The sequence below is a fragment of the Hylaeus anthracinus genome, unplaced genomic scaffold, assembly GCF_026225885.1.
Source record: "Hylaeus anthracinus isolate JK02 unplaced genomic scaffold, UHH_iyHylAnth1.0_haploid 11989, whole genome shotgun sequence".
Lineage (NCBI taxonomy): Eukaryota > Metazoa > Arthropoda > Insecta > Hymenoptera > Colletidae > Hylaeus > Hylaeus anthracinus.
The window spans coordinates 4,246,925-4,267,409 of record NW_026534337.1 but is presented as its reverse complement, the minus strand read 5'-3'; the positions used below and the strand labels follow the sequence as shown (position 1 = coordinate 4,267,409).

The 20,485-nt window shown below is 29.6% G+C and overlaps 2 protein-coding genes across 14 annotated transcripts in view; one reads left to right on the top strand and one right to left on the bottom strand.

Annotated features, from left to right (window-relative positions):
* LOC128887993 (MATH and LRR domain-containing protein PFE0570w-like) overlaps positions 1–13,875 on the top strand; it is a 39,555-nt gene extending 25,680 nt beyond the window's left edge. For 3 of the 5 annotated variants that reach the window (XM_054144548.1, XM_054144545.1, XM_054144549.1), the window contains exons 7-9: positions 249–4,705; positions 5,328–5,416; positions 5,679–7,113. In XM_054144548.1, the coding sequence (XP_054000523.1) occupies positions 249–4,121 (3,873 nt within the window). In that variant the 3' untranslated portion in view covers positions 4,122–4,705; positions 5,328–5,416; positions 5,679–7,113. Of the gene's footprint in view, positions 1–248; positions 4,706–5,327; positions 5,417–5,678; positions 7,114–13,448; positions 13,614–13,735 lie in introns of those variants that run through there. The other 2 variants (XM_054144547.1, XM_054144546.1) reach the window with 2 other exon arrangements.
* On the bottom strand, positions 7,925–20,278 carry LOC128887991 (uncharacterized). Of its 9 annotated transcripts, XR_008460126.1 has the most exons (11): positions 19,804–20,277; positions 19,511–19,547; positions 18,396–18,494; positions 17,924–18,170; positions 17,619–17,736; positions 17,395–17,539; positions 17,228–17,315; positions 16,754–17,120; positions 12,414–16,677; positions 11,787–11,977; positions 7,925–11,709 (listed from the first exon to the last, which is right to left on the bottom strand). XR_008460126.1 is itself a non-coding variant. In XM_054144543.1 (10 exons), the coding sequence occupies exons 3-10, from the start codon at positions 18,472–18,474 to the stop codon at positions 11,928–11,930; spliced, it is 4,869 nt and encodes a 1,622-aa protein (XP_054000518.1). In that variant the 5' UTR covers positions 18,475–18,494; positions 19,511–19,547; positions 19,804–20,277; the 3' UTR covers positions 7,925–11,927. The 9 variants fall into 9 exon arrangements, 1 of the variants encoding a protein (XP_054000518.1); XR_008460124.1 differs by having other exon boundaries at positions 7,925–11,977; XM_054144543.1 differs by having other exon boundaries at positions 7,925–11,977; positions 12,903–16,677.
* Between the last annotated feature and the right edge of the window lie 207 nt (positions 20,279–20,485).

Here is a 20,485-nt window from a genome sequence, read left to right as displayed (position 1 = left end):
TATCATTTTTATTTATTACACTTATGCTTAAAGATTACACTTCATAATTTTATTACCCATTGTCACATTGAAAATGAAAATATGAATTGGTAACAAAATTTTTTAAATGAAGCATAATTTTTGAAAGAAATCATCATTATGTAAGTAATAGAATTAAATATTAATATTACACATATTCAGATATTACTTACATAAAGATAAGATACTTTTACACCGATCAGATTAATCAAGTTTATGTTTATATTCAGCCGGAAGATATTGCTTCAAAAAATATAGAACTCGTAGGTAATAATGTAAATTCTATTATATCAGATAAAAATAAGCAAAATGAATCTATTTCTTTGCTAAAACATTTTAAATCTGTAAATTTGGAAGAACAAACTAATTTTAAATGTGTAGAATCTTCTTCGAATAATATTTCTAAACATGTTACTCCTAAAACAATTAAATCAAAAGAAAATAATTTGCGGAGGAAGTGTAAAAAGTCCAATGAAATTGTACTTATTGATTTAACTAGTGATACAGTATTTGAAAAGCGTATAAAGAGAAGAAGATCAAGAAAATTGCCATGGTTAAAAGAAGCTAAGAAAAGGATCGACTTGAAGATAGTAAAAGCATCACAGAAAATTAAGAGCAAAGAGAAAAAGCAAGAGAATACCGGCCATAATCACCTCTCAAATAATTCAAGAAACATCAATCATCATTTGGAAGATGCATCTCAATTGGTACATGCCACAGAAAATATCAATTCAAAAACTAATTCGAATGCATACCGGACGGTTAACGATAAAAATAACGAGAGTAAAATGGAAATTGATAACGAGTTAGTAGATTGTGCACAAAATGTTAGGAAATTAACTCCTATGAAAATCAATGCTAAAGACGTAAATGCCAAAACGTCTTGTACGACACCTTCCACAATAATCGCTAAACCACTCTTATTCGAAACCTCCCCTTCAACAAAAAAGGTATCGAATACGTCGGATTCCACTATCAACGGTAATTGTTTTACCGATGACATTGTTTCGAGAATAGAAAGCGATGAAAAAGAGAACGATAGATGTAATAAACAAACTGTGATTAAGCGACTGATAGAAACAGACATTTTCTCAGAGCCTGACACATGCGAGATAGCTGAAAGTTTAAAAAAAGTCTGTGATTTAGAAACAGAATACCCAACTGTAAATAGTACAATGATATGCAATCAATATGATTTCAAAGATAATGCTGTTAATTCTAATCATTCTAACAGTAATGTAATTAATGATAAAATAATTGAAAGGGTAACATCGTCAATAATAATTGCGGAAAACGTGCCGAGCGATAAAACGTTGAATGATGTACGTTTAAATAATAAAGAACGTGCATTTGACTGCACCCGCAAGATTGTCGATTCTAGAGCGAAGTGTGAAGAATTAAATACAACTCAAAACGATAAGGTTGAAACGAATTTTACAAAGAGTGTTGAGACCTCTTCTATCGAGGATGGTTTAAAGTGTGAAGAAAATAAACGTTCGTCGCGTGTACTCATAAAAAGTTCTGTAATAAAGGACAAGGTTGACTTACGAAGGGAGTCAAAATTAATAAAATGTACAAACACGATAGATGATGTAGGAAAGATTGAATTCCGTGTGCAAACAGAATTAGAAATTTGTAATTACGACGAAGCTAACAAGGATATAAAGGAAAATAAATCAAGCGTCGTTAGTATCAGAGAATCTATTTTCGAATCTTATTCTACGAGTAAGAAAGATATTTCTAATACAGTTAATGTAACTTGTCCGAGTGAAAATAATGAGAATAATGAAAATTCTTGTATCGATACACATTTTAGGAAATCCGTGAAAAGTATAATAAGCGAAAAATGCGATAATCATTTCGACGAATATATCGATAAGACAAATGCCCCCCGCGAGTCCTCTTTATCACCAGAAGTGACAATGACGAAAGAAACTGATAAGTTTGAAAGATCAGAGCTGAAAGAGGTATCCAATATTGACGAAAATAAATATATCGTTCAAGATTCTGATATACAAGAAAATATCGATGGCCTTTCGCTATTGGCTAGCGTTTCGCAACATGTACCACACTTGAAACCAGAATCTGAAATCAAATCTGAACAAATAAGGGTGAAAGATTATGCATCTCTAAGGTACACATGTTATGGTCAACCTACTGACGATGAAACTAGTACGAACGATTCGACAAATGGCGTTTTTCCGCTGCTTGAAAATCCATCTACAGAAATCATCAATAGAATCGTTGGCATCTATCCTGAAAACGATTTGGATAAGGTAGCACTTCACGTAGAAGTAACATCTGACGACGTGGTGACTGAAAACTCTGATAAAGAATTGTCCAAAATCATGTCTCCCACAGAAATAAATGTAAATTACGACGCGGATACGCTAACACATAATTTGATTCCCATGGAAACCAACATGCAAACCGTAAAGGAGAACACGAATGTTATATTAAACGGCGAAACTGTCGTTTTACTCCAAAAGTCTCCCAACAGCAATTTGTACATTATAAATAAGGCGGTCGAGAATTTAAAGGATCACAATAACGACGAAGAAATCAATAGGTTAAAGGAGAAAATTTGGACATCCTCGACCGAAGAATGTGGACAATTCGAAGCCATCGCTTCTCTGGATCATACATCGTGTAATTTAGAATTGGCAGCATACACCAAGGAGTTACCCTACCAGGAGAGTAAGTGTTTAGTAACTCGAGGCAAAGGAATCAAGGTAGAATTAGGAGAAAATTTCTCAGAGGCCAAGTCGTACGCAAAAAAGGTGTCGATCTCAAACGATATGTTATCCGTCGGTTCACAAATGTATCACGATGTAAACGCAATCAGCAAACCGATAGACAAACGGAAGTCCTCGAAATCGAATCTCGCATATAGACAAAACATTAAGCAAGAGTTTAACAATATCCCAAATCATATAGGATCGAATTGCGCGATTCCAGGGTGCAATGGGATTCACTCCCATCCACACGAGGTTGATGCTCAACATCCTCTACATATTCCCGTGACTCACCCGACAACCTTGCCACCGATCTATGGAAACTGTGCTGGTAATGCCGAATTGTGTGTACCATATCATAAACATTGCACTTCGATGTCGTGCAGTTTGCAGATAAACGCCACCACGTCCCTTCATTCGCGCGCGAAATCAGGCAGCCCCTGCGGAAGATCACATTGCTCGTGTTTAAACTGTACGTACGATATTGTCGCGCATTGTAGACAATGTATACACCCAACCACGGATACCCATGTGTCTTGTATCGAAAGTAGCCCATATTTTTTGCCGACACATTCGTCAATACAAAGCCCCGCCGTCCAAGAACACGACAGAGCGAAAAGCGAAGCGATTATAGGTAAACTGTACGATGATCAATTATTATGTAAAATAGAGAAGAATCTTTTGCAAAGTAACTCACTGGAGAAACTCGTTGAGGTACAATGCGAAACGGAGAAGCTGTTTAAAAAGGAGGCGGATAATAAGTTACCTTTGAAAAAGAGGCTGAAAGCGCACGCTATGGCATACGAGGAAATGTCGATTAAAGCCGAGAAGGTAGACAATTATCCAGCTATACCAATGATGTCGATAGCAGCGTTGGAAGCGTTGGATAATACCCAAAAGAGATCCACTCAAATGGTTAGATCCGAATATGAATTGTCTACTTCCAGGAAAGAAGGTATTTCCAATTCGAATTTACTGAGAAGGGATTATTATAAGGATATATACGTGTCTGGATCGCATCAAAGTATCGCTAAAGAAAGTACAAGAAAGCTTGAGCGTCAATTTCGATCGGGTAACGATCAATCTAGTAATACAGTGTGCCAAGAGTCTTGCCTTCAGAAAACATTTAAAACACCTGCGCAACGTAAAGAAATCACGTCGAGCGCGTTACCGTTGAAAGGATTCGGAACGGAATCGATGGGACAAGAAGAGACGTTCAAAAAGATTAAAAAAACACAGTCGCCGTTACGGCAAACAAGAAGCTCAAAAAGAAACGTTCCTAAAGTAAATTATTCTTACACCGATGTTGATCCAGAATGGAATCCGTCCGGTGAATCGAAACGTAAACGTAAAAGGACTAGTCGATGATCGATACCACTTCATTATGAAGATTCACTATTGTAAAAAGTGTGTTTCAAATCTAGGCAGCAAGCGTTGTACATTATTCTGTAAAACTGTGGCATTGTAAAATTGTATATACTGTACAAACATGAGGGAATCGTCTTGGGAAGATTTGCATACCTGTAACTTGTGTATAGTACAACAACCGAAGATCAACGTCAGTGAAGATTTTTTAATGAATTTCAAAGTGACTACCTGGAAGATATTTAGATTATAGGTTATACGTCGTGTATTTTATTAGGCACGTGTAGTGCCACGCGAAAACGTTAGAAACTTGTTTAGTGTCCATAATGTGTTCTGTGTAAAACTATGCAGTATTATATAAAATAGTTTATTAAATTTCGGTACGGCTGCAGCTAATTTTATTTCAATTGTATGATTAACAATCATTTAAGGAAAGAGTTTGAGAATCTGTTATAATGCAACTGAAATTTTGTTTATATATTCTGACATAACAATTACTTTCGTCATGTATATATAGTTACATATATAGAATGTAATAATGCAAAAATTGCCCACTGAAGTTTTGACGTTTTACTCTTGTATTGAAGGTAAGATTATTTGTGTTTTAAACTAGAAATATGTGGTGAATCCCTATATGGTGAAAATTTGTATCTAGAATTAAAAATTAAAGATAGTTACACACATAATGGCAGGAAAAACATTAAAAATATTGATCAACATAAAGTTACACTTAAAATTATTTGCAAAAGTCATTAATTCGAGTCATGTGATATTCATTATTAACTAAAAAAGAATATTATGTAAAACTTTGCAAAGTAAAATACCATTGGGTACGTTAAAAATTGAAATACATTCTTATATTAATAAAAATTATTTACACATATTCAAAGTAAAAATGAAAATGACATAAGTTAGTTTAATTTCGATGTAGCAACCTATTATTAATTTTAAATTCTAGACACAAATTTTAAACGTTCTAAAGTTATGCAATGAATCATTTATGTACAAGCAAATTATTCAGCATTTAAATGTAAATATTTTACCACATAATTATAAACCTAAAAAATTATATATTTAATTACTCAAATTAAAGAATAAGACATGATCATCTTTGAACGTAAAATCGATATTATTGAAATTATTTTATTATTATTTTGTAATATCTAAGGCTGTAACATTTGTGGTTTAGTGAGTATTTCAATTTTTCAGTTCGATGAAAAAAACTTATATAAATTCAGAGAAATAAGAAATCCAGGCTGAAGACAACAATAAATATTAATAGAAAAAGATTTGTTTGGGTAAGATTAACAAAAATTAATATAATTCACTTTTTTCCAGTTACAAATAAATCTAGAACCAATGGTTATGTGTAAAAAAAATTAAGATTAGAATCAACTAATTTTTCTAATTTTGTTTGTATTATTCTAGGCTTATTTGTCACTATCAATAGTGACTGACAATGTCGTATTATCTTACAAATACATTATAAAAATAAGGCATTGATACTGAAAAGTACTTTATTACCAATAAATTAAATATATGATAATATTTTTATTTCAGATTGATTATTTCCTCGTACTCAAGAACTTGAGAGAAATATCTAATTCGACAGAGTGATGTCAATAAATTTGCCAAATCACATAGTAGTAACTGAACCACCATACAACAGTAGAGCAGGAAATATTAATCTGTTTCAATTTTATGATCTGTCTCTTTAATACATGTAATAGCAGGATTTATTATAAATATACATGTAGATATCAAAATGCGGATATAGCTAGTCATTGGCTATTAATGTGGATTGAAACACTTTTACTTTAATCGAGGAAAGAACTAGGACAAAGTATAATGTATTCACGAACTTCAGGTTAAAGTTAATAACATCACATAGAATTAAAGTACGTATTTTAGACTTTATATACTTATCAAAACGATAAAGCTTTGTCACAAACACGTCATTCGATACGACACCCGAATTTATAGCGCCTTTAGATAATTTATGCTTCAAAAATTCAACATATATTTTTTAAAAATTATTCATTTATTTTTTTCAAATGTAAATGGAGTATGCCTCTCTGTATAAATTGAAAGTGAAAATGTTTACGATCTCCATAAATTATCATTCTGGAACTATGAGAATAGCTATAGTTCAAAGAACTCAATTTTTAGTTTTTTCAAGCATTCTTTTAAATTTTTCCTTTAACAATTTTAACATTAAACTTTATGATACTGATAGTAAAATATTGCTTTAATTTGAATACAGTAGGTATATATTGTCATTTCAAAATGTAATATCATTTGCATACTCTAGTGCCATTTTCCTGTATTTGATATGTCTGTGATTATTAGTTCAATACTCCATCGTAGGCACGATGAAATGCATAGTTTTCACATGTCACTAACAAGTATATAGTTTGTTCTTTTTTATAAAAATAATCATAATCAAATCAATTTACTTTATGATAAAATCATTTTCGTACAAATACACTTGTGAAAATTTAGCTTAATTAGTCTCGAAAATTTTAAGTAGACTTATATGTCACGTTTAGTTAACAAAACAAGATGCGATATTATCAACTCAGGTTTGTAAGGTACTAGTGACATTTTTCATTGTTACCAATTATTTATTGATTTCCAAAATGATAAGTCTGATAGTTTTAAGTTCAATACAAATGAATTTTTATTTTGATGTATTTGAAATTAAGTGGTCGAAAAATTGCCAAATGTTTTCATGTATATCCATGAATTAGATATGGGATAATTACTCGGAGACAAAATTATCCTATACAGAAAACGTTTGTTATGGAAAGTCTGATATCCTAAAATATTAATTTAACGTAGTAACATTACATTGGATGCCTCATTCATTCGTGTTCGTCAAAAATTGAGTACTGTGTATGTGTAGAACATTTTGTCATAATGACGAATAAACTTGTATTTACCTATATTTGTAAATTACATGCATTGCGTAATGCATAGACTGGATTTTTTTTTTTAGAAAAATTATATTACAAACACATTTACCTCAAATTTACGTCCCCAGCGTAAATATTTTACGTTTACGATTAGGGTTTAGACGTAGTAATTTCTGACAGGGTAATTGTTCCAATGTTTCTTTAATATCTTTTTTATATTTAATTTTTTTTTAGTTAAAGTTCGTGAAGCCATAGCTGCACGAAGTTTTAATCTCATTTATGCTAATACCTGACTGTATCTTTCAATGTATTATGTAAATTGTATGTTTAATATACTTATTTTATATATTCGTAGATAATGTTTTCTGAATTTTATCATTTCCGCATGCTATTCTTTACGTTTTACAATCTAGTATTATCTACAATTAGTTTAAACCTCAAGGAAAGTAGAATATAAATACCAGAAAATTTGTAGGTTTTTGTGTATGGAAGGTATTTTTAACTATAGTTTTAAAAGGAAGTTGAGGAGTTACGAGAAATTAAATTATTTTAAATTCAAAAATGTATAGAAGTATATATAAATTTTTGTGTATAATAATCGTACATATATTTACGTTTAAGCGCATTTAAATATCTTCATTATAATTAACGTGCATATTATCAACAATGTAATAAAACAACAATGAATCTAATTTATTAGAATATATTTATCGAGTTCTACAAAACTATAAATAATATTACATAATTCTTTATTATTTTATGGTATTATGTATATGGATATATAAGCGATATGGAGGTTTATTATAATAAATCATTTTACATGGTAATACTAATGATATCCAATATTTGATTTATTGGGAAAAGTAAATGGAAAATTTTAACATAGGCAAATTCTTAAAGAAAAGAAGTTTTATTTTGTTCAGTCTCTGCATTGTACATTGTGGGTTATCTAATGTAATTCCATAATTTATGTAAGTTACATAAAACGTATAAAATATCAAAATATAACTGACATTGATGTATACAAAATAATGATGTTAACGATTAAAAAACCGCTCACAACATTTCACGTATTTTAAAGCCGCAAAAGATCTCATTTCTTTCTCATATTCGAGGAAATCATTGATCTTATTAGAGTAAAGCTCCTGGACAAATAATATGCGCTCATTTAAGTGCTAATGATAATACCTATGTTCATCTTTGTACGCATGATTGTTTAATCAAATATGATGGCACATATCTCATTTTTCATACATAAAAATTATATTACTATGATACTAACGTTGTATTCACAGACATAAAAATGCTTTGGAAATTGAAAGCTACGAAATTACTTAATATACATGAAATATTTTCAGAATTTAGTACATTGAAATTTTCTTTTACGTATATTTTGTTAAGCGTTTTGATTATACGATCGTATAAACATTTGCTATTACAAAACATTTTTAATAATTTAAATACAGGGCACGAATATATCATGTATATATCATTAAGTGATCGACTAAATTAAAAATCGTTCCATTATTCTATGTTTCATAAGAACGTTATCAATTAATGGAAGTATTGTTTTTATTATCGCAAAATCACGTTTTGAACAATTCATATATTCAGTGTATTGTATTATAAGAAGATACAATCATTCATTAATAAAACGCGTAGCTTTTTATTCTTTGTATTAGCTTAGTCAGTTCTACTTGTAGAATTTTGTTAATGTATTATTAACAAATCAGATAATACATAAAATACAAATTAGTATGTAAACATTATACATTTTTCCGAGTTTCAACGTCTTAGTAAAAAAAAAAACTTACATACATGTCTATTACCGTTAACAAAACTACTGTTTAACAACAAAATATTAAAATTTAGTTTATCTTTGAAAATGAAAAGAAGCCTAGGCATTAATGGATTAATCCTGTGACATAAAATGTATCATTACATGTTCATAAAATCAATTACATACGCAGGTTTATAAATTTTCATAAAATTGTTTACAGTTACAATTTTCTGATGATATAAAAAATTAAGTTTTCGGAGGATATTCTTGTGAAAGCTCTGTATCTATCTGCATAAATTAAATCAGTTTGCAAGTAGATTTTCCTTTGCGCAACATAAATATGTCAATAGATACACTTTTGTCTTATTCACGCACCGTTTATATCTAATGACTTATTAATCTGTCCTTTGTAATAAGCAAATTTGTATAATGATGTAGTTGCCGCTTAAATCCAGTCCTTAAATATTCCAACGAGAATATAGCTCTCTATAAAATACACAAGGCTGTTTGCACCACTATACTTACATTACTACCTACAAAATCCCAGAATACAAAATAGTTTTCATGGTTGAATTTCATGTTAATACTGTATTTAAGAACACCATTGAATACCAAGGATGTTTATATCCAAGGTTACTTTATTATTTAAAACGTATAATAGGAAAGTAATAACTTCGTCGGATAACTTATAATTAAATTTATGTGACATATAAAAGTAATCTTGGAAGTTAGTTAAAGGAAAACTTGTGGCAAGATAATCACATGGAATGTCTACAGGCTAAAATTTAATGCTATACAAGGTAAACGATAAATTAGTAGAGTGTCAGTAGTAAACAAGAAGTTTTATACTATAAAGTAACTTACACGTATTTATAATTAGTAAACGAGAACTAGTCGGAATTTAAATAATACTCATAAACATAAGGTACAGATGTCTGACTTCTCACTTTTTAGGTATTATTAGCTACACTATTAATGTAAAACTATACACTATTTCGCATTTCATAATTAAATTGCAAACAATGTTGAAGATATCATTGCTATTCTAACAATAATTTATATACACCGAAAATGACCAATCAAGAAGTTTTGATAACCATACTATTTTAAAAAAAGTCTAAATTAATACTATTATCCTTTATTTGCATCGATTGTTTAACTTTCATATCTTGTAAAAATTAGTGCATAGTTTTATAAATTAACAATGGATTTTATTAATGAATGTAGTATACTTGTTTCTTGTCACTATCTCTACATTCTTAGTTACATGGTATAAAGCTAAACCTTCGTGATGGTTGCTCTAACAGTAGTACCTACTTTTAAATTTAATAAAACTCATTCTTGTAATTTTGGCATAGTAAGAGAAAAAAGGTAGATGAAAATATTTGGTTTCACAGAAAAGAATGATTAAATAATAGTTTTTTCACAAGTGTATAATAAAATTTCAAAAATAGTTTGTTTGTTTGAATTACTTATTTCTTTGCATTATTCATTTTTGTAAAATATTAGTAGGTAGTACTTTTTGAGCAAACCGTATGTGATGTATTAATCGATTTAACATTATTTAATGTTATTTGTTTTAAGAAAAAATTAAAAATCTAGAACCATAAAATATTCTATTAATACACTGCAGTCTAATGCACTTCCCCTCTTTGTCACGCAATTTAGATTAATTAAAAAAAATATTTGGCAATGTATATGTCCTTTAATATTGTTACTTTAAAAAAAATACTATATCGTGTTCAGTCTAAAATAAATGTAAACAATGAATGATAACCTGAGCATAAATCTACAAAGAATTCGTAAATAAGGTGCTTAAAAATGTTTACTTATAGCTTAGTAATTTGTACCATTAAAATCCTAACAATAACCATTCAAAATATAAGTACAAAAACCAAAATTGTATAAAGAATTTATTCTAAAAATTGTTGAAGAGATCGATGAAATGCTTTCGTATATAAACTTTATGTTTAAAAGCATATTTTGTTATGACTATTTACAGCTATGTACATGTTTAGTCAAATACTTTAGAAAAATTGAATGGTTTCAAACAATCAATATGTAATATATAGGTAATCATTGAAAATATTCTACATGCTTGTTGAGGAATTTCACTCTGTAAAGTAAAATTCTTAAGTGAGCAGACATAATCACAATATGTATCTTTGCACTGAAAATAGAATATTCTTGCAATATAAAACCTGTCATTTAAAAACCTTTGAAACTAATGTATTCCTAGAGGATACAGTAATACTTTTACATACAATCTGCAATACTATAATCAACGACACTTTTATTTTCAAGTTCAATAAAGGATACATGTATTTCTTTATTAGAGATAAATATATGACAATTTTAAGAGGTGAAATTATATTTTTGTATTTACTACTTGTGGTAAAGAAAATATTACCTGGGTTTTAATTTACAGTGAAAGGAATTTATAAAAATTATAACTACAGTATCTAACATTAAATCGAACAAATAAAATTTGTAATGTTTCGTGAATAAAATCACGGATTTATAAAAATTAATAAAATACAGTAAAGGTTCATTGAAATTGAAAATAAAGTCTCGTAATCACAATCACTATTAAGAGTATGATTATAAATATAGAACTTCTTCCTAACCGACATTACAAATAAAATAATGTAATTTTTATAAGATAGAACAAACATATTGCAATTGTGCAAATTCTACTTTGTTGGATTAGTAAAAATATGTAAAACTGTACTGTTTCATAACAATTATCATAAATTAATCCTTATGATTTTAAAATTTGGATAATATAATTCTCATGAATAATAATCAAAGTTTACATGTATTATAATTAGCCATTATCGTGTAAATTTGGTGCTTACGGAGCTTTTAGTGTAAGAGGCTGCACCCGTGGACTGCACTGATTTAAAAAGTCAATTAGGTATACGATTATTTAGAAATCATAAATTCATGTTACTATGAAGAAACTGCACATACATTTTGATAATGTTTCTTTAGCAATATTTTCCCATTCTATGAAGTTCATAAACTTTATAGAAATTTATTTATAAATATATTTAAAACACTCCTTTATATTAATGGGTGGGTAAGGCTTATCGTAAAAACATTGTACACACTTTACGTGTACTCACCTACCATGTTTTTCCTCCTATTTGTACATATGAAACCTGTAAACAGAAACGTAATTGGTATAAAATAATGTTATACTATTAATAATTTATAAATACGAATAGTATTCTTATTTATAAAACATCCAAATGAGAATTGATATACATCAGTGATGTCCAAAATCGTTAGACAATTCTCTCAAAAATAAGAGAAATTTTCTGTACTCACAACTAAGTTACTTTTATCAACTGAATTTTTTATTTATTAGTTTTTTCTTAATTTGCTCGTCTTTTTTACGAATAAGGACATTTCTTCAATGAGATGAGCATGATGTATTTAAAATGACACAAGAAAAACATACTTTTAGAATTATATTATACCCCTCTCCACAATATTTAAAAATACTGGTCTATATTATTAGAAATTTCCAACTAAATTTTCCAATGTAACTAAAAATTATTTAGAAATCTACATGAATGCACAAGTTAAACTTACCTGATTAATATTACTGTTTTATAGATAACAGGATTTTCGTATGTTGAAACATTATTGACAAATATAAATACATAATACATTGTCACTTTTTGACTTACTCAGATATTAACGATACTACCATCTTAAATGCAACTATTCAGTCTCAAACTATAAATTCATATTAAACTAATTAACGTATATATAACTATATTTTTGCTTGTATACAAAATTTAGATTACTAAGTAATTATAAGTCATGAAATTTGTAAAATAAAATCTTCCAGTGTTGATCTTCCGTGTAGATATTACGAACTATTTACCACTTTGTGCTTTAGAGTATAAGTACATTATGAAAGACTCTAATTCATGAGAGTACAAAACTTACCGATGCTATTGTTTATAGTTAAAACTATATCGAAAAGGTAGATGAAAATAGAAATCAATATTTGAAATAAGCGCCAATTTATATTTAAAGCGGAATGAGATAAGGAAAGCATCGGAATAAATTTACCTTTCTTTGCAGAAGTGAATTGTTTCTGTTGCGCTTCCTGTTGATTTACAGAACAAATGACAGCATTTGCTTCTAAGCTTGAAAATTTAGGCGCTACTTTCCTTTTCTTCAGAGGCGTTTCTTCATCTAGAGTTGCAACGATTTGTTTTTTGATAAACTTTGATGACTGTGCATCTATGTTTTGTAATGTGCACTTAATATCAGACTTAATAAGAATATTATTTGAAACTTCGGTTACATGTTTATCTGTCGTAAGATTCACTTTAGTAATGTCTGCGTCGATCTTTATCTTTCTTTTAGGAAACTTAAAGCACGTCTTGTTTCCTAGTGTACGTGGTTTTTCCACAGATTTATACAACACGCTTGAATCTTCCCAGATGTTATCTTCCATGTTGTGTTGAGGTTTTTCCAATTTGGAATCTTCCGTGAAGATTGTATTTGTTGTAGAATCCCCGTGAAAGTTTAGTAAAATTTGTTGTTTACGTGGAGACATATTTCTTAGTTGTTGAATGCCTACACACTTTAATTGCTTGTACACATTTCTAGATGTACATACAGTATGAGGGGATTTTTGGCGACATGACGTGTGAAATGATGATAATGGTAATTCGCATGTGCTTTGAACATCCTTGCAATTCAAGGGATTGATTACAGTAAGTTGTGGACACCTTAAGCTCAATTCATCTTGGCTATGTTCAACAATAGACGAAGGTGCTTCTTCTCTCTCCACCTTTTCAATCTTCTTCTTATATCTTACCTTCCGCTTGGATGATCTAGATTGTGAAGTAATTTCTATTCTATGATTCATAATATGATTTTGCCTTTCTTTGCAGTTATGTTGTATGTTCTTCTGAATATTTCTTGGTTTTAAAGAATTTTCACATTTTACAAGTTCGCACTGTGTGACAGTATTACATGGTATTAAATCTGTGGAAGACAATAAGTCAGAATCTGAAGATTGCTTCATCACAAAAGGACTTGTTCTGAGTTCCACATAAGTATGTTTATGTGATGATGAAAAATTATCCCGTTGACTTGTACAGTTCATTAAGGCATTGAATGGAATTTCATTGGAAGTATATGTTTCAGGCGACACACGATTTATTGTATCACCGAAAGATTGAACTGTATCTTCTTTTTGAAAAATATAAGATTTTTCTATTACAGTCTCGTTATTAAGCTTATCGGCGGGATCAGAAAGACTGTATTTAGGAAGAGATTCTTTTAATTCAGAAGATGCGTTACCTGAATTGACTAAAATAGTCGACTGACTAGAGAAAGAAGATATATTTTTAATTAATGAAGGAAATTCGAGTATGTCTTCTTTATTAGAGTTTAATCCAAACTCAACTGTATTCACCCTACTATCGATTGAATCGTTTTGATTATTACACGATTTCTTCTTCTCCTGTAGATGCGAATCGTTTTTATCGTTTTCTTCAATTGTAATCATTTCTTCGACTTGAGAATTCAACTCCGAAATATTATTATCATTAATTGAAAAAATGTCCCCTTCAAAGCTTTTTTTAATTAACCGCGGATTAACTGTTTGTACATTGGAGTACATAAAATCATTTGGAGGAGAATCCATATTTGTTAACTCAAAATCCAATAAAGAGTTTAATATTCCTGTTGTTCCCAGGCTACCTTCAGGTAATGGTGTTATAGAATTTTCTGTGTCTGAAGTAATATGTTTTTCTTTCTGTTCATTTCTATATGTATGTTCAGCTTGTAAGAAAAATTCTGAAATACAATTTAACACATTATTTGAATTATCATAATTGATCGGCGAAATCAACGAGGATTGCGAGTCCTCTAAAATTTCTTGTTCATCTTCCATAGTCATATCCCCATTCAGAATGCTGTCTAAAATATCAATATTTTCATACTCGTCTGTAAAATGTGTTTCTATTCCATCATTTTTTAACGAAAAACTTTGTAATCTAGATTCGCAACTTATATCCTCATTCAAGTCTTCGGTATTTTTCAAACCGTAGGCTGAAGATTCACTTGCGTATGCTTGATTATTTGTTATCATGGCAATTTTATGTCCACTTATTTTCCGTGGATGATCTGTCATAACTTCAAGATTTTCACTGTCTTCCTCTTTAATAGACTGGTCAAATTCAGATTTTATATGACTTGAAATAAAACTTTCGGATAACTTATTTTCAGAAAAGGTGACATGATCTTTTTCATAGGAATGTAATTCCATTGGTTGAGATGTTGAAGTCATTAATTTTCTGCAATTGTCATTTGACACTACATTACTTTCCTGGTTAGATCCTCTGTGAAAATCTTTACAATTGCACGAATTCAGAAATTCTTTCTTTCCGTATAATTCTAAAATTCTACCAAGTTTTTCCGAATTCGTTAATAAATTGGTATTTTGTGTCCAGCCCAAAGATGACTTTGCAATCTGATTCCCAGAAACTGTAGTAGAAACAGAACACGCGTCAGTTTTGTCTAAACACTCTGATCGTTGTTTTTCTGCGTGTACAGTCATAATGTGTTCACCGATGCGATTTAAAACGTCCATACATTTGTCCAGATCGCTCAGCATACACATTATATTTTTGTCGGAAATTGATTTTTTATCCGTAGTGTTATCGCCTATTGTAGTTTGCGTCGTATCTTCACTCTTTGTTGTATTATACGTACTATAATTATGACAAGAAAAAGGTTTTACTTCGATTTTCTTACTGCAACACGTCCATTCGTGAGTATCACACGAGACTTTTTGTTTTGCAGATTCGGTTACTTGCGAATATGTATTCATAGATCTACAGTCATGTGAATGACAATCATTTTGACAGCAAGCATCAGTTTCTGTTGCACTGCAATCTGTACTTGTTGGTAACTCTTGTTTTATAGACTGGGTGTTTATAATACTGTTTTGGCACTCTTTTGACAAGAATATTGTCTCTATGGAACTTTTTGGCTGAGAAAATGTTTCTTCCTTACCCTGAGTATGTGTTTCATTAGATTCATTGGTTGTACTTCTAGAAAGAAATGTATGTTGCGACGACATTACATTTTGTTCTCTATTTTCTTTAAATAGATTTAATATGGTTTTCGGTTCTTTAATATTTTGTCCAACAGCGTTTAAAAATTTCAATAAAGATAAAACTCTGTTGTGTTGTATATCACTTTGCTTCAACGATAAAGTACAGATATCACATTGTTTATGCTGCAACATGCATTTTAATTCTTTGTTTCTTTTGCTGGAAACGTAATCATGTATATTCTGAGAATTAATATAATGAGTATTATCTTGCAATGGTTCATGTTCCACCAAGCTACTGCAACTTTCTATACTTTCACTAACTTTATTGTCCGAAATTGGTAAATACTTTAAACAGGTTTCATCCGTAAAACATTCGAAATTCTCTGTACTATGGGCATCTGCAATTTCCACTTGATTTCTGCATTTTACTTTATCTATTTGCTTCTGTACTTTATATTTTTTCTTCGTCATTTTTAACCATTCTAATTTTCTTTTGGACTTTTTTTTCTTACTTTTATTTACTTGTAATGATTCTTTTTCTTCGGTTAAATCAATTAATATTATTTCTCCAGGTTTCAGTTTTGATGTTTTTTTATATTTTTTAATCTTATTCCTCTTTTTCACAGAATATATTTGATTTGCAGGTTTACTGCAATTTACTATATTTTGGAAAGAATGACTACTTCGCGAGTTGTTCATTTTGCTTCTGTTTAATTCACAATTTATAGTACAGTCTTCGATATAATTTATATCATACAATGAAGTAATCTGTAAATGTAAACAATGAAATATTAAAAGTTAAAATATATTAAAGAAATGACATGTTGTATTACCAAAAAATTACCTGCGATTTTTCGAAATTATTCAAATCTAGATTTTTTGCTAAATGAGAATCCTTAGATTGAATGGACATTGCATCTTCAAATGCTAAAAAATTATTGCATGCTGTTTTTAAATCAAACACATTTGGTTGTAACAGCCAAAGCGTTTCATTTTTATGGCCTGTAGGTGGTTTTGGTATGATGTTCGATAACTCATCACGTATTTTTGGTGGACATGGACCCAAGATCATTAAAGCTATCTTATTTACTTCTTTTTTCTCTTTAAAATTTTCCTTCATTCTTTTCCACATCTTTAAAATAAGTAAATATCTGATGTAGTCTATATCTGTTAAAGATTCTATGCTTCTTCTTAAGCAGGTGAAACTTTTCCTAATATAAGAAAAATAGTGTATAAAATATATATTGTATACAAAATACCTTCACTTTAAATTAGCTATTCTTGAATAAAAAGTAAAAAATATTAAATATTTACGTACATGAATATAGGATCATATATTTTAGTATATTTTTTAGAAATATGTTTAAGTTTAAGTAACACTCTAAAGATATGCTTCTCTGAATTATCTAAAACAAAATTAAATGTTATATAATAGTACTAGTATTAATCTTATTTTTATTCATTATTTCGTATAATTTAACATACTCAAATATATCCATAATACTGAAATAAGTTTCGTAATTATCGAGGAAGAATCCTTAGCATGCCTAAAAGTTTTAAGCTCCATATCTATGTATATTCCTAACAGCACTGACATTGCATTCAAGTATGTATCGTAGTCGCTGACATACTGCAAATAAAATTTATTAATAAATTTCCAATTCTTCTTTGTATACATTATGTTTCAAAGTAATAATTTTTAATAGTACCTCTTTAATATCATGCCAGTAAAAGTGAAAAAATGTTAAGGTATTATTTATGTGATTTTTTAACTGTTTCATATGCAGTGCTTTGTCACAATATGTATTTATGCTAGTTAAAATATTCCTGAAATATGTAATATCCATTATTCCATAGTCATATATTAAATTTATATAAAAAGTATATGGATAAAAAAAGTACTTCATTTCAAATATTCTTGACTTCTCTAACAATTATATTAATATAATAAGGATTTAATAAACCTTTAAATTCAATTCATTTTTACTTATATGCTATTAAATAATGATCTTACTGTGTATAAAGAGAAATTAAACGCTGTAGTAACTGAGCATTTTTACTCCCCACAGATGAACACATTGTTTTATTAAATTTAATAAGCCACGGAAATGTAATTTGAGATGTCTTGACATCGTTAGAATGACTATCAAAACATTCTTGATGTTCATAATTCTCTGATATATTAATGGAATCATTGTGTATCCGTTTCACTTTTATTTGATTTCTTTCAACCATTGTTATTTCTTTATTGTACAAATTTTCTGTAAAAAGTATTTAAATTAAAATTATATTTAATGATATTATTTACACGAAATTATATGAGAGGTATGAAACATACTATGAATTCAAAATTTGATATAATATTCAAATTTATTTTGTTATATATAAGTTTAATATTTTAATTACAGTAACAAGATAAAGAATGTTAATTTCAAATATATTTATTTATACCTCTCATGTTACATTATATTATTAATGTTTATTACTCGAAGAATCATTATTCGATGAGTTGTCATTCAAGGTAAAGGAACTACTTATATCCATGTCCTGTGTAGGCTGAGCCATAATTGCCACTAAAAAAATATCTAAACAGGGTAGAAACAAAATAAATATATTTATATTGTAGTATAATAATATTATACTATAATTAATGTATCAATTTATACATGATACAGTAAGTCCTTGACTAATTTGTTCTGAAGCTCTCCATATAAGTTACATTAAGTAAGTCCTATGTTAAACAAAGGTTCATTAAAACATTTAATTCTATATAATTACCAATTCCTGACAGTATTTTTTTATAATATGTTTGATATTGTCGGTCTTGCTTCATATGCAATATAATCTTTAAACAATAACACGATAAAATGAAAAACAAACAACAATCATACATTTTTATACCAATTCAGAGAAGAACTTTATTTATCAATAATTACAATTCGAGCCCCAAATATGCAAATAATGAGACATTTTTTATCTAAGTTGGCGATAGAGACAATGTTAAATAGATCAAATGAAATTAACATTCCTTTACTTCTGTTTTTATATAAGAGCAGGATGCAAGAGTAAGAAAAGCAATTGTAGAATTGTGTTATTTATGTCAGGCTGATTCTCTCAATAAATGCAGGAAAACACGAAAGTCCTGTCAGAAATATGTAAAACCAATCTCCAATGGATACGCTGATGAACTTACATGTAAAAATATCTCTATAATTAATTAATAACTGTATTTTATATCGTTTATACTAATAATTGACCTGTACTAATTAAGAATTGGTGTTTGCTATAATTCGTTTATGTTATTTCCATTCATTATTTCTCTGATTACAAAGAAAGTGTGTAACTAAGTTTGAAGATCTAATATTTAGATCTATTTGCCTAAGTATCTATTTTCAAAATATAAATCGACGTAAAAATGTTCACAGAAAGGGGACCCAAAGTGGTTTTTTGATATTTTTACAAAAATACAAATAAATTACTTAGAAACATAGAAATACTGTGTTATCAACACAACAGAATAAGTAAACAATGCAGAACTTTTTGTTCGACACTGTATGTCCAAAAAAAACACACACAATGCGAGAAAGGGTAGACTACGTACTTTCGTTAGGTCACATCGTCACATCCAGCGTGGTATACTGATCAAGCAAAAAATAATAAAATCGAATTAGCATTTAGCACAGAATCGTGTATTGTCACAATCATTAGATGTGATCGCTTGTCGGTGTTTGAGGCACGTCATGCAGAAAATTTGGAGTATAACAAACAACGAACGTGCGCGAAGTTTCCCTTAATCTGAATTTGTTTCTGGAAGCGTGTCGAGAGCGCAGAGACCGAACGCCCCCACTCTCTTTGATAGTTCTTATATTGTATACTACTATTACTACTACATACCCGCAACAAAATGAAACTAAACGAGTACGGCAGTCACTCTTTTTTCGTCGCGAATTAGCGTTCTCATCGTTTCGGTTCTTTCGCGTTCACAACAGCGCACAGTCGCACGCGACGATATTTTACTGCGGCTTGCGCCGTCTGCTGTCGATGCACTCGAAACTTGTAACAGTTCTTCGAAAATCGAGTGAACGCGATGCCTTCCGTCGATGCTACGTTAACGCCGCCGTGCTCGAAGCATTTGGTGCCATCGGTGTTCGAGGCGCAGAAACAGGTATGACCACACCCTTTGAGGAACCCCAACGCTACGTCTCAAATACATAGTTGAGACTATTCAAATATCATTATTTCATTTGTTAGGCACGAGGGCAATTTACTAATACGTTCACGAACTCTCAATGCTTGATATGCAAGCTTTACGAGACATACTGTCGTACAAAGTATAATCAAAAGAAAATACACTCAACGCGTTATCAGTAATATACTGGTAAGAAGTTGAGAGTTATGAAAATTGAAAAGCTTTTTGATCCATTGAGTTATAAAATGAAATCGTATGACACATTAAATAAATAAAAGCTTTCTCGAAGAGGTATTAAATTGAATAAACATTGAAAATAAATCACTATACGATATTTTTATTCATCTGTTCGTGTCAAATGTTGCCCATCGCTGGCTTTAGTATGCA

Coding starts and splice junctions, on each gene's coding strand:
- LOC128887991 (XM_054144543.1), bottom strand. CDS start 18,474: ATGGCTCAGCCTACACAGGACATGGATATAAGTAGTTCCTTTACCTTG. Junction 17,540..17,618: donor ACTGGCATGATATTAAAGAG/GTACTATTAAAA, acceptor TTTTATTTGCAG/TATGTCAGCGACTACGATAC. Junction 16,678..16,753: donor ATAATTTCGAAAAATCGCAG/GTAATTTTTTGG, acceptor TTACATTTACAG/ATTACTTCATTGTATGATAT.